Consider the following 15,074-nt stretch of genomic DNA (forward strand, 5'->3'; position numbering starts at 1 on the left):
GTGACCCTATAGATTGCTGCCTCAACTGTCTGGTGTGCGCGTGTAATTCCCCTGATTGGGTCTGGCGAAAGGGAGGGCTTTCGGGGCATCTATATAACAGAAAAAACGGTGCAATGAAAGAAGAAGCTTGAACCCTACCTTGGTGTTCGTGTCGTTTCTCCTCAGCTCTGCAGGTCAGAGTTGAGGATCGCAGCACACAGGCATGCACTGCCACACCCAACTCTAAGGTGGGTGGCTTTAAAAGAAGAGGATTATTTTTTTCTTCATCCGTTCATTTAGATTTTTTTGAGATAGGGTCTTAAGTGGCCTAGGCTGCTTTGAGCTCCTTGATCCTCCTGCCTCCACCTCCCAAGTGCTAGGATTATAAAAGTGTTTACCACTGTGCTTGGCTAAGAAAGGAGACTATTTTTAAAAAATATTTTATTTATTATTTAATATTTTATTTATTTTATGTGTATGCGTGTATTGCCTACATGTAGGTAAGTGCACCCGTGTTGTGCAATGCCCATGGAGGTCAGAAGAGGGTGTCGAATTCCCCTAGAACTGGAGTAAGGGCTGTTGTTAGCTCCCAGGTGGGTGCTGAGAATCGAACCCAGGACCTCTGCAAGAGCAGTCAATGCACTTAACTGCTGAGCCATCTCTCCAGCCCCAGTTTCCAAAATTTAAGATGATGGGTTAATTTATTTGTTGAAAGAGATTCTATATATCTAAATCTTTCTTTCCTTCCTTCCTTCCTTCCTTCCTTCCTTCCTTCCTTCCTTCCCTTTCCTCCTTTCTTTCATCTTTTTTGTGATATTAGAGGTTGAACGCAGTGCCTTGTGCATGCTATGCAAGCTCTCTATCACTGAGTTGTATCTCCAGCTTTCTTGCTTTTTGAGACATAGTCTTCCAAAGTTACCCACTCTGGCCTTGAACTCATTCTGTGGCGGAGGCTGGCCTTGAACTTTCAGTTTTCTACCTCAGCCTCCCAAGCACCTAAGATTAGAGACCTCCACCACCAGGTCCAGTTTGGTGGAAGAGATTTTAAAACAACACAGAAGTCAGTCTGCAGACCAGGTTTATTGATTATTTTTGCTCAGATTTGCAGTGAGACTAGGGAGCAAAGGAAGCAGAGTGGAAAGATTTGGAAAAGGTACAGCCTAGCCCAGGAAGGGCGTGCTGAAGAGAGTGGTGCCTACTTCGCACTGGACAATGGAAAAAGGCTTCTAGTGTAGCTTGGAACTTTTTCAGGTTGTGCCTCCCGTCACAGACCCGGAGACCTAGTAGAATAGCACTATTTCAGGCAAATGCCTGCCTTTGGGAGGAGGTGCCTTAGAATTGGTTTCCCTGCTTTAGACCTGTGAAGCACTTTGTGACTGCAGCTGTGGTTCAGACAGGTCTGGGTACACCTTGTACTTTGGTATCTATGTGCTGAGTGTGTGGAATGTAAGAGTTATGGTGTCATGGTGGCTTCTATCCAGATTTCAAAGGAAAGCCTGGGAAGCAAGGCAGAAGTTCCTCATGAGGTGAGAACATACAGAGCAGGAGACAGTTCAGATGGGGCAACATCTGATGTAGTCATGCACTTGGGGAACAGAAATTAGGACCCCCAAAATGTACAACTACCCAAAGTGTGCAGTGCCTGGGGAAGCTGCAGGCAGTACGTAAATCCAGGTCCAAACAGCAACCAGCGATTGGAGATGGCATTGTTCAAAGACATGGCAATCACTCCTTGCCAAAATGTGCAAAAGATGCTGGACTTGGAGCTTTGTAATTTAATACCTTCCTTGCTGGGTTTCAGCTCTGCTTTCAATCAGTTATTCTTTCTGCTTGCCTCTATCTTCCCTTTGGAATAAGAATGTTTATTTTGTCTCTGGCCCGCCATTTATCTTGGATGTTTGCAACTTAGTTTTTCTTTTACAGGGGCAAGAGGATGTCATTGCCTTGAGTTTCAGATGAGACTTTGGACTTCTGAGTGACACTAGATTTCTCTTGGCTTTGGGCCTGTGGGGATGGAATGAAAACTGAAGCTGTCTTGAATTGTAACAGCGTGATTGCTTTTAAGTAACCTAGCTACTTTTTTTTTTTTTTGCATAGTTTTCCAGAGAACCATAAATGGATAAAACCATTAGAGGCACATGTAGGGGTTTACCATGGGACCCTGATCCAGAAATGCTGTTATAACTCTTGAGTATTTAGATAAACCAGGGACATTCCAGCCAGGATAAAGTCACTTTTGACCTAACTCAAAAGTGTACCCCAAGTCAGGTGTGGTGGTGCACGCCTTTAATCCCAGGACTTGGGAGGCAGAGGCAGGCAGATCTCTGTGACTTCCAGGCCAGCCTGGTCTACCTGGTGAGTTCCAGGCCAGATGGGCTACAGAGAGATGACCCTGTTTCAAAAAGACACCGCCCCCCCCCCAAAAAAAGAGATAGAGCCTAATGGGAGGTTTTTGGGAGCTCTACCCCTCAGTAAGGATTAAAGTAGGTTTCATGGAACCCTGAGTTCCCTTGAGAAAGTTGTGTAGAAAAAGTGGCTGTGGCCCCTCCCTGTGATTTCTGCCTTTTGAATGTGTTTCCACCATTATGATGCCATCTGCCCTTAGGCTGTCACTAAAGATGAGTAAAGCAGTATTGGAATTGAGAGGGAGAGGAATATCATCAGTGTGGAAACTTGAAGATGGTAGATATGCTCATTTTCCTAATTTTGATATCATGTGTGTTAGATGTGTTAAAACTCATAATCAAGTTTTAAATATATAAAGTTTATTATATGTCTATTACATGTAAATAAATTTGTAAAAATATAGCATGCATTTTGTAGCACACATTATCTAGCACATCTTGGGATTCAGTGAGTTAGGGTAGAGAATGAAGCAGTTCCTTGAGATTCCAAAGATAAATTTCATATGCTATCCTATCTGCCCAGGAAATTATTATAGAGAATTTAAAATTAAATCTTTTATTTTGGAAAACAAAGTAGAGCCTATAGAAGAGTGGCAAGAATACTGAGGTGAGCTCCCTGTGTTAGATTCATGCAGTGATAGCATGATATTTACCTTTTTTTTTCCTCATGTTGAAGGTATAACACAGGACCTCATGCACACTAGGGAAGTGCTTTACCACTGTATTATACCTTCAGCTCTATTTTAAAATATGTATTACATACATTTTCCTTGTTTTCCCAGTCTCTTTATTTTGGAGAAAAAGATATGAAAAGCAAAGCCTATCAAAAAGTTCAGGAATGTTAAAACTATCTCCCATATGTCTTACCTAGATTATTGTGTAGCAAATATTTTGCCATGGTCAGAATATATTTTCTTCCTTCTCCTTCTTCTTTCTTCTTTTACCTAGGGTAGGCTGTAGAAATCATGACCCTTTGTCTCAAGATACCTCAGTATATAGCTGCTAAAAACAAGGCCTAGTAACAGCATCATTATCAAGTTTGGAAGTTTAACATTGATACATGTTAATATCTGGTACACAGTCACATTTATATTTTGCCAGTCTAGAATCATGAAGTGTCTTATTTGTCACCTGTTAGTCCTTTAACTTGTAGCAGTCTCTCAGCCTTTCATTGTTCTTCATGACTGGCATTTTTTGAAGACTCCAGGCTCTTTTTTGGAAAATCCCTCATTTAGAGTCTGTTTGCTTGCTTCCTTCTAACACACTTCTGCTCTTAGTACCTCATACCAGGAGGGATTGTTGGTAATTTTTCTGAGAGATTTTTTTCTACTATCAAGGCAACCCTTTTCCTTTTATAATTGATAATTAATCTAGGAGGAGATGTTTTAATATTATGTAAGTATCTTATTCCTCAGAAAACTTTCACCCAATGGGTGTGAAATCCTATATTAAACATTTTGAAGTCAGACCCCTGAATGAAGTTTCTATGCCTTTACTTGCATTTATTTATTTAGTTTACTACATTTATTTATTTATTTGGGAATTGGCATGAGAATGCCATAGTTCATGCATGGAAGTCAAAGGACACCTTTCAGGAGTTGGTTTTCTCCTTCTACCATGTGGGTCCTGGAAATCAAACTGAGTGGTCAGGCTTGGTAGCAGGCGTCTTTACTTACTGAACCGTCTCACCAGCTTGCATTTTATTTTTATTTATTCAGGTGTTTTGAGACAGGGTCTCACTATATAGCACTGGCTGACATAGATGTAGACCAGGCTGGCCTAAAACTCACTATGTAGGTTAGGCTAAATTGAAATTTACAGAGATCCACTTGCTTCTGCCTCCTGAGTGCTGGGATTAAAGGAGTGTGCCACCATGCCTGGCTTTTAAATTTTATTTATTTTTTTAATGTATATGCATGTGTATATCATGTGCATCATGTGCATGCAGTGCCTGTAGAGACCAGAAAAGGGCATCAGATCCCCTGGAACTGGAGTTACATGTGACTGTGAACAGCCCAACATGGGTGCTGGAAACTAAACCTGGGTCCTCTGCAGGACAGTAAGTACTCTTCACCACTGAACCATCTCTCCACCCCTACATTTAATTAATTAATTAATTTTAACTGAAGGCTTTTAAAATTACATCTGAAGAGCTCTACATAAATAGGTAACATTGAATAGGCAAACAATTTTCCAATGCATGAAATAAATATTTTCACTTGATATTATTATACAAACCGACATTGGGCTACTATACATTTTGAGGCTATTTTACTGGTTTGACATGTAGTGTGGAGATTCTGAGAGAAAATTTTAAGGCAGTGAATCACAGTTCTGCATTTTATTTTAATTGGCAAATAATAATTGTGTCAAGATATGGATATATTGTGATTTGTGTGTGTGTGTGTGTGTGTGTGTGTGTGTGTGTGTGTGTGTGTGTGTGTGTGTGTGCTGGAAATTGAACCAAGGGCTTTTGCGTGCTAAACAAATACTCTACCACTGAGTTACATTTCCAGCCTTTTGTTTTGTGAGACAGGATCTTGCTATGTGACTCAGATTGCCATGGAGCTTGCTATCTAGGCCAGACTGGCCTTGAACTCATCGTCCTTCTGCCTTTTCTACCCAAGTGCTGAGATTACAGGTCTGTCCTATTATTCCTATATATTGTTATGTTTTACATGTTTACATGTGGAATGTTTTTTTAAAAGAATACTTCATTATTTTTATTTTATGTATATGAGTGTATTGCCTGCATATATGTAAGTGCATCTGTGTTGTACAATGTCCATGGAGGTCAGAAGAGGGAGTTGGATCCTCTGGAACTGGAGATGTTTGTTGGTGGTGTTAGCTGTCATGTGGGGTGCTGGGACCTGAACCCCTGTGCTCTGCAAGAGCAGCTAGTGCTCCTAACTGCTGAGCCATCTCTCCAGCCCCATACATGTGGACTTGTAGTTTTTTTGGTAATTTTTTTATTGAATTTTTGTGTATTTCATTCAGAACATCTTAATCATCTTTATAGCCCTTCCCCATTGACACCCTCCCATAGCCCCCCACACTGGAATTCATACATTCTGTTGCTTGTGTTAAGGCCTATCATGTCAAGTTAGTGTCCTCGGAGGTCCCTCAGTACAAGTTCATCTTCTGAGGTCTAGTTAGCCTATGAGACCCTCTTTAAGAAGGTCAGCTCTTCCTCACCCAGCAACATGTGGAATGTTTTAATCAAGTTAATTAATATATCTGTCACTTCATCTAAGTGTCATGTTTTGTGGTAAAAACATTTAAAGTGTATTCTTTTAGCAATTTTGAAACATACAGTGTGTATTATTATAGCCATCTTTTTAGCTCTCACATCTAAGTGCAGTATTTGTTTTACTGTATGTGACTTATTTCAAGTAGCAAAATGTCTTGTGAGCTCAGTTTGTACGTTAAGAAATATGAGCCGGCTGTGGTGGCACATATCTTTAATGCCAGCACTTGGGAGGTAGAGGCAGGTGGATCTCTGTGAGGTCAAAGCCAGCCTGGTCTACATAGCAAGTTCCAGGCCAGCCAGGGCTATGTAGTAAACCCTTGTCTCAAAAAAAATTCTGTCATAATACCTTGTTTACAGTAAGTACTCTTATTATTGACTGATATTGTTGATTGCTAAGTTGCACTTTTTCTTAGTGGACTTTGTCTTCCTACCCAGAGGAGAATTGAACAGACACTTAGCAGAGCCCTGTGATATACAAGTTAGAAATTGGACTTGTCAGACCTCCATAGCAAGCCTCTCACGGTGAGAGCACTTTCCTCTGTATATTTTGAAAGAATAATTAACAACAATGAAGAACTCTGATGATTATCATTGGGAGAGCTTAGTGCTAGAGATACCATACCTTCTTCCCTGTTTATTTTCATTTATAATAAAAGATAGTTTCTGGGTGGTGTTCATCTTGTACTCTAGACTGGTATTTCTTTATGTCGGGCTAATACTTAGCCATGACTCATGGGGAGTCACCTTCAGTCTCCTAAGAATCAGGTCAGGTTTGTTGTAGATCTTACCGCATTACCGCTTAGATGTTAGCTGGAAAGAAAGTGCAGCCCAGTCGCAGTTGTTTAGATGTTCGGGGGGTGCTTACAGGAGGCATCGAGGCAGAGTAGGTGTCCTCGTTCTGTCCAGCTTTTGTTTTTCACTTTTGTTTTGAGGATTTTCCACTGTGCCATCAACTTAGGCAGAAATGACAGTTGATCATAGAACTTCCCTTACCCCCAGTTTCTGGATGATGCCTAACAATTCACTGCTATCAAGAAATTTATTTGTGCAGATTTTATCATCTAAGAAAAATGCAAATATAAGACTGTGGCAGAATGGCTCAGCAGATAACGGTGCTTGCCACCAAGCCCTGAGTTCGAGCTCCAGGACCCACCTGGTGGAAGAGAACTAATTCCTGAAAGTTGTGTATACACACACACACACACACACACACACACACATGCACACACAAATGTAATATATATTACATTTATATATAGTTTCATATATATATATAATTTTTTTTAACTGCAAATATCCCTAGAGAGGTAGCACAAGCCAACATCTCATCAGGAACCCTTGACTATCCTGATTTACCAATGATAGCTAGTTGCTAGAAGCTGTCTGCTAAATTAGACAGTAAAAAATGAATTTTCTTTGGAGAAAGAGATCCTGGGTGTTTTAGTAACTGGGCACTCTGAACCAGCTTGAGGTGGTTACTGTGAAAGAGGAAGGAGAAATGAGTACTGAAAAAGGAAGGGAAAAGACACTTAAGATTTTTACTTTTTACTTTACTGTTACTTTATGTGTAACAAGTATTTTGCCTCCTCTCTCCCTCTCTCTCTCTCGACTTGCATAGTGTAGATGTCAGAGTGTACATGTAGAAATCAGAGGACAGCTTTCAGGAGTTGGTTCTCTCTTACCATGTGGATCTGGGGGATCAAACTTAGGTTGTCAAACTTGATCCACCCTCTGAGCTATCATGCTGATTTAGGAGGGAACTTTTTTTTTTTTTTTTTTTTTTTTTTTGAGAAAGGGACTCCCTGGAGCCCTTTTTGGGCTGAAACTCGCTTTTTAGATCCGGGTGGGCTTGACCTCACAGAGATCCTCCTGCCTCTGCCTCCCAAGTGCTGGAATTAAGGTTGTGTATCACCATGCCCGGCTAGGAAGGGACATTTTTAAAAACTGTTCTACTCCACAGTTTTCCTAGGGTTAACTCTAGTAGAGTGAGTGGTTTCTGAAATCTACAGGGTATTTAGAGTTAAGTCTATGCTTTAGTCCTGGCATGGTGGCTCACACCTACAATCCCAGCACTTAGGAATCTGAGACAGGAGGCGGCTCACACCTACAATCCCAGCACTTAGGAATCTGAGACAGGAGGCTTGTACCAAAGAGAACTTTTCACATGCTTTGTACCTGCCATATCTCTGTGGGCATGTCAGGTGATAAAGAATAGTGGTAAGCCAGGAGAAGTGGTGCATGCCTATAATTGCAGCATTTTAGAGACAGATGTAGAAGGGTCACCACCAGCCTAGTCTACATATCGAGTTCTAGGCCAGCCAGTGCTAAGACCCTGTTTCAACTCTCTTCCCCCCTGGAGGTATAGGGGTAAAGTTGTACAGGTTGACTAGCCCCAGTCTGCTAAAAACAAAACAAAGCAAAGCAAAACACAAAAACGTTCAGGAGCTTGGGAGATGGTTCAGTGGTTAAGAGTACTTGCTGCTCTTGTAGCAGCCTGGGGTTCAGTTCCTAGCACCCACGTGACTCACAACCACCATGTTCCAAGGGATCTGACACCCTCTTCTGGCATCTGTGGGCAATGCACCATGTGTACAGACATACATGCAGGCAAAACACTCATAGACATAAAATGAAAATAAATCTAGCTGGGCATGGTGGTGCACACCTTTAATCCCAGCACTTGGGAGGCAGAGGCAGGCTGATCTCTGTGAATTTGAGACCAGCCTTGTCTATAGCGAGTTCCAGGCCAGCTGGAGCCACAGAGAGGCCCTGTCTCAAAAAGACACACACACACACACACACACACACACACACACACACACACACACACACACACACACACACACACACACACACACACACACACACACACACACACACACACACACACACACACACACACAAATAAGAAAGAAAGAAAGAAAGAAAGAAAAAGAAAGAAAGAAAGAAAGAAAGAAAAAAGAAAGAAAGAAAAATCTTTAAAAAATTTCTCAGATTTCACAAGTTTTGTATTTCAGATTCTCAGGTTAGGGATGCCTAATGAGTAAATTATGTAAATAGTCCAAAAAACTCTGAAATCTAATAATTCTGGTCACAGGCATTTCAAATAACTCAATTTGAATAGTTAGCTTTCTCATCCAAATTATTCTAATCTTTTAACACAGTTAAGATATGAAATAAACTGTGTATAGGCTTCCTTGTTAGGAAAAAGTTTCAAGGTCAGGAGATTAACTATGGCCATTGTTCCACAGAGACACATTTCTATGCTTCTACCAGAGCCAGTGTTTATGAATCCTTGCTGTTTTTGCCAGATGCCACTGGCTCATTTTGGTAAAATGTATGCTCTGGAATTAATGTTTTGCTGAGTGTATTAGTGTCTCTGCAATACTGGTACAGATGTTTTACCACTTTATTGGAGCAGTTAAAAGAAGATGGATGCACAGAGTTCTGCTAAAGTCAATTCGAGGAAGAGGAGGAAAGAGGCACCCGGACCTAATGGAGCAACGGAGGAAGATGAAATTCCTTCAAAAGTGCAGCGCTGTGCAGTTGTAAGTAAAGAAGAGATTTCTTTGTAAACATTAACCTGGTGGGGGAGGTAGAAATAGATGATACCAGTGTTAGACATCTTTTTATAATGGGAATGATAAATAGCATGAATAATAAGAGCAATTTTACAGTTTTGGAAAATATTATGCTTTCTTGCCGCATTATGAATTATAGTCAGTTGTAGGAGCTTTACATTCAATTTGAAAAAAAAGATGAGGAAAATTTGGAGGCTGTGCCTGTATTAGGCTAAAAATCAAATTGCTAGTAAAAATAGAGAGGTTGAGATTCTCAGTAGTGATTAGTGTTGGTATTGTCACATAGTGTCTAGTTCTTAGCGTCGTCTCTTTGTCATTCCTTTACTTCAGTACTGGCTGTACTTAGATGAGAACCTTTTCTGCTACTGTTCACTTTATAATCTGTAGGACATTACTGTCATACTTTCTAGACTGCTGCCAAGCCTTAGATGAAAGATTCTATTCCAAGCTTCTTGGCCTATCTCAGCTTCCCCTAAAACACAAGTCAAAGCATGGCTGGAGAGGTGACTCAGTGGTTAAGAGCACTGGCTGCTCTTGTAGAGGACCCAGGTTCAGTTCCCAGCACATATATGGCAGCTAACAACCATTAGTAGCCCCAGTTCCAGAGGATCCAACGCTCTCTTCTGGCCTCCGTGGACACTGCACACATATGGTGGACTTACACACATGCAAGCAAAGCACTCATATACTTATATACATAATATTTTTGGGGGGGTCTTTTTGAGACAGGGTCTCCCTGTAGCCCCTGGAACTCACTATGTAGACCAGGTTGGCCTTGAACTCACAGAGATCCACCTGCCTCTGCCTCCCAAGTGCTGTGATTAAAGGCATGCACCACTACACCCAGCATACATAATATTTTTTAAAGTCAGAGGACACTTAGACAATTGAAGTTACTGATATGCAATGTTATGAAATCCATGTTTTAAAATCCCTGTGACAAAATTGTATTTTTCTGTGTTTCATTACCTATACTGACCATAGCCATTTATCAAACTATAACTTTTACTGATGAGTTCTGGAGTTCCCTAGCCCAAAATGAAAAATATTTCTACTGAGACAGTTAAGCCAATATTTCTTTCTTCCTCCCTCCCCTCTCTCTCTGAGATAGGGTCTCCCAGGCTAGCTTCAGGATTGCAGGCATGAAGCCACCATGCCCAACTTTAATACTTTATCTTTTTTTTTTTTTTTTTCGTCCTTTTGAGATAGGGTCTCCTTGTAGCCCCAGCTGTCCTGGAACTCACTATGTAGACCAGGCTGGCCTTGAAGTCACAAAGATCCGCCTGGGATCCCGTGCTGGGATTAAAGGTGTGCGCTACGATGCCCGGCCTATAATACTTTATTTTGAGCAATAAAAGCAGACGGTCTCCACAAATAGCCATATACCTCTGGGCCTAGTATTGATGATACCCATAGGAATAAGTGGATTTTTTTCCCACTGCTGTGGTGACAATTTACCATAAAATAGCATACATGTATTATCTCACAGTTTTGGAGAGTCTGAAGTGGGTGTTAGAACATGAGAATCAGTGTTGGCAGGAATGCAGATTCTAGGGAAGAGTATTTCCATGTTGCTTTGTCTCCTTGGTTCTAGAGGCGGTTCTAGAGGCTGTCCATATTGCCTAGATCATGATGCCAACCAGCAATTACTCTATTCTGGCTGCTGCTTCCATCATCATGTCACCTCTGACTTTGAGTGTCCCTGCCTTCTCTTTCCACCTGTAAAGATTCTTATGAGTGCATTTGGTACACCCATATTATCCAGGATAATCTTCCTGCCTGAATATCCTAAATTTGATTATATCTGCAAAGCCCCTTCTGCCTGGAAGGCAACATAGTCACAGGTTCCATAGAGTAAGATGTGCACACCATAGCAAACTCAGGAAATGGCTTAGTAGTTAACAAACAGGGCCCTGTTAATTTCTGAAAATTTCTTCGAGAATTCAGGTTAAAGAGATAGTGGTAGACTCTAGCTCAGCAGTATCATTTTAAAAATGGATATCTTATAACCAAATAGTCAATCTCCATACTGAGGAACAGAGCAAAGGAGATCAGTCTTTTTACTGGAATGAGGTTTGAGAAGACTTAACATTTCCTGATCTTTTGATTCTGAGGAATTTCAGTGCTTTAAATCGCTTTGCTTCACGTATTCATGTAGAATGACTTACATGAACTCAGTGACTTGCTGCCTATTATACTTTCCTTCCTGGTACACACTGGCTCTTTAGCACTGGCTAGTGGCCAAAAATACACTTACCAGGCTGACTGACCCTGGTGGGGAGAAGTAAAATTACCCATCGTTTCTGTTATAGACCAATACTTTCTCTTGATTCCCATTGAACTTGGTAGTAAAAACAAACAAGATTTTTCTTTTGTAACAGCTTTACTGAGATATAATTGACATATATAATCCACTCCACAGCCCAGCAATTTAATAGTTTTCAGTATATTCACAGATTTTAAAAAATCATTACCAGGAGCCAGGCATGGTGGTGCATGCCTTCATCCCAGCACCGGGGGGGTTGGGGGGCAGAGGCAGGTAGATCTCTGTGAGTTCAAGGCCAGCCTGGTCTATATAGCAAGTTCCAAGTTCCAGGCCAGCTGGGCCTACAAGCAGACCCTGTCTCCAAAAAAGACAAAAAAAAAAAAAAAAAAAAAAAAAAAAAAAAAAGTCATTACCAGAACCAGTTTTAGAGTATATTTAACTCCCCCAAAGAAGCCCTGTAGCTACTAGCAAATTACTCTGCATTTCTCCTCAGACTTTGGAACCCACTAATGCTTCTGTCTCTATGGAGCTGCCTCATCTAGATATTATATACAAATGACAACATACCTTGTCTTTTGTGACTAGCTCTTTTTACTGAATATGTTTTCAAGATTCAGATTGTAGTGTGTGTCACTACTTAATTTTTCTCATTACCAAATAATAGTCCTCCATGTATCTCATACAACATTTTGTTTATCTGTTCACTAGATGATGTTTAAGTTGAACAAACAAAATTTTATTGCATATTTACCCATGGCTGTGTGGGTGCTAGGGAGGAAAGATAAGTAGGACCTTCCCTGAGGAGGAAGGAAACATAGAATAAAACTCTGGTTCAGAGTACATTAGCTTCAGAAGAGTACTTTTCATGGCAAGTAGAACAGATTACCAAATATTAATTGTCTGGGTTGGTGGGTCAGGATGAAATGGGCAGAGGAGAGAGGAGAATTGTACCGTTTTCTCTGTAAATACAAAGTATTTACTTATAAGGATGTTTCTTTTTTTATAAACATAATTTACTGTTTTTATCTTAGTTTCATATTAATACAAACTGAGTATTTAACTCCTATTGATATACCACCTCATCTTCCATTTTAAGGTGTTTCAAAAATGTAAAAATCAAAAGAACCATGAGGGGTGGGCATGTGCCTTAATGGTAGAGTGCTGGCGTAAGGTTCTAAATTTGATCATCTGCACCAAAAAAATAAAAGTTAAAAAAAATAAATCATAGCCGGGCGTGGTGGTGCACGCCTGTAGTCCCAGCACTCGGGAGGCAGAGGCAGGCGGATCTCTGTGAGTTCAAGGCCAGCCCGGTCTACATAGTGAGTTCCAGGACAGCTGGGGATACGGGGAGACCATATCTCAAAAAGACAAAAAAAAAAAAAAAAAAAAAAAAAATCATAAAATGAAACATTTAGCTTCTCTGATTGTATATCAAATATGAGTAAAGTACCGAAACTGTGAGGGAATTATGACTAAGTAGATTCCACGGTGTATGTTGAGACCCTCTAGGTGCCAGTTGCTTTTATTGGACTGCAAAAATGAGGTGTTCCAGGTGTGATGGTAAACACATCCTAGAACTGAGGAAGCTGAGTGCTTGGGAAGTTAAGCCAGGAAGACTGAGTATTTGAGGCCACCTGGGCTTCATAGTAGTGAGCTCATGATCAGCCTCTGTCTCAAAAGCAAAACAAAAAAGAAAAGAAAAGAGCTTGAAATAACATATGGTATGAAACGTGCCAACTAGGAGGAAAATGAAATTGTCAAGAAGCTGACTGACTCAGGAGTGGGGGCAGTAGCATTGTTTTTGAGCCCTAGCAGGCGTGTCTAACCCGTGACCCGCAGACTGCATGCAGCCAAGGATAGCTATGAATGTGTCCCAACATAAAATTGTAAACTTGCAACATTATGGGATTCTTTCTTTTTCTTTCTTCCTTCCTTCCTTCCTTCCTTCCTTCCTTCCTTCCTTCCTTCCTTCCTTTCTTTCTTTTTCTTTTCTTTCTTTGTTTCTTTTTAAATAACTGTATTATGCAATTCTTTTTAAAAACCTTATTACTAGTGTGTTGGGGTGTGTGTGTGTGTGGTGTATGTGTGTGTGTGTGCGTGCGTGTGTGTGTGTGTGTGTGTGTGTGTGATTATTACTGTGTGTGCATACACACAGTGTGAAGGCACATGTACCATAGTGTGCATGTGGAGGACAACTCTATGGAGTCAGTTCTCCATCCACCTTTACATTGATTCCAAGGATCAAACTCAGGTCATCAGGATTTCATAGGAAGTGTTCCTACCCAATGAGCCATCTTCCCAGCCCAACTGCGCAGTTCTTGAGTGTGAGTATTGTAGATGATAGCATCTTCATGTCACAGTGTCAGAAGGTTGAACATCCCTGCTAGGGAATGGAATCTTTCTGCTCCACCCCTTATCTTCTCTTTCTCTGTAGCCTTTCCCCTGGCATTACTGAAATAGTTTGGATTCCAGAAGAACCTGGTACCATTTGTGCAGAATGTTTGGGTGAAAGGGAAATGCTCTGTGGCCATTGGAAACTTTTGCTAAAAATATTCAAGAATTGGGAAGAGTAGAAAAAGTAAGTGGAAGCCAGTAAGAAGTTCTAGGCTCACGCTGACATTGCAACATGACAAACCTTAAGTACGGTTCAACAGATGTTTGTTTGCCTCTCTCACTGTGTGCATGTGTGTGTATGCATGTGTGTGTATGTCACTCATCCTTCCAGAAGATTCCTTCATACCTCTTGCTGTTCAGTTTTCTTCTTTGCCAAATTTTAAGAAAGCATATATATGAAACAAATAGAAACACATGATTATAAAAAATAATTCATGTGGATAAAAGACCAGATCTACTGCATACCTGAAAGGTAGTATCACTAGTGTGCTGGAACCAGTTATTAAATACCCAGAAAAATTTGTAGGCTGGTTATTAAACCCTTGGTAACCTGGAACCAGTCACAGAAATCATCAAATGTTATGTATCAAAGCCAAACAAAAATATCACAAGAAAACTTCAATTTAAAAACTCTCATGGAGTGAAGTTCCTGCTGCTGAACTTTGTGAGCAGGTAACTGGGGCCTGCTGGGATCAGGACTTCTAAAAGACAAATATGTCTGGAAGGCTGTGGTGCAAAACCACTTTTGCTGGCTATAAGTGAGGTCTCCAGAACCAAGGAGAGCATACAACTCTTCTTAAAATCCAAGGGGTTTATACCCTAGTTGAAACTGAATTCTACTTAGGCAAGAGATGTGCTTATGTGTATAAAGCAAAAAATAGCAGTGCCTCCTGGTGGCAAACTAAACTAAACCAAAGTAATCTGGGGAAAGGTTACTCAGGTCCATGAACAGTGGCATGCTTCGTGCCAAATTCCAAAGCAACCTTCCTGCAGAAGCCGTTGGACACAGAATCTGTGTGATGCTGTACCCTTCACAGATTTAAACAAAAGTAAAGTAAATAAATAAATGTAGGTTTGTGCTCTTAAAAAAAAAACAACAAAACCTCACAAACTTAGATGCAAAAATCCTTACTAATAGGGTAGCAGATTGAATCCAGAAATACAAAAAGCCTATACAACACTACTGACACTAATTTCCT

At 40.6% G+C, this 15,074-nt stretch overlaps 1 protein-coding gene and 1 pseudogene across 4 annotated transcripts in view; both read left to right on the forward strand.

Moving 5' to 3' along the window:
* Pcyt1a (phosphate cytidylyltransferase 1, choline, alpha) overlaps window positions 1-15,074 on the forward strand; it is a 52,503-nt gene that overhangs the window by 17,529 nt on the left and 19,900 nt on the right. For 2 of the 4 annotated variants that reach the window (XM_008838531.3, XM_029566160.1), the window contains exon 3: window positions 9,056-9,182. In XM_008838531.3, the coding sequence (XP_008836753.1) occupies window positions 9,066-9,182 (117 nt within the window). In that variant the 5' untranslated portion in view covers window positions 9,056-9,065. Of the gene's footprint in view, window positions 1-4,908; window positions 5,026-6,069; window positions 6,157-9,055; window positions 9,183-15,074 lie in introns of those variants that run through there. The other 2 variants (XM_029566162.1, XM_029566161.1) reach the window with 2 other exon arrangements.
* The window catches only part of LOC108491117, a 911-nt pseudogene continuing 363 nt past the window's right edge, over window positions 14,527-15,074 (forward strand).

The sequence above is a fragment of the Nannospalax galili genome, unplaced genomic scaffold (genome assembly GCF_000622305.1).
Source record: "Nannospalax galili isolate Female #2095 unplaced genomic scaffold, S.galili_v1.0 scaffold598, whole genome shotgun sequence".
Lineage (NCBI taxonomy): Eukaryota > Metazoa > Chordata > Mammalia > Rodentia > Spalacidae > Nannospalax > Nannospalax galili.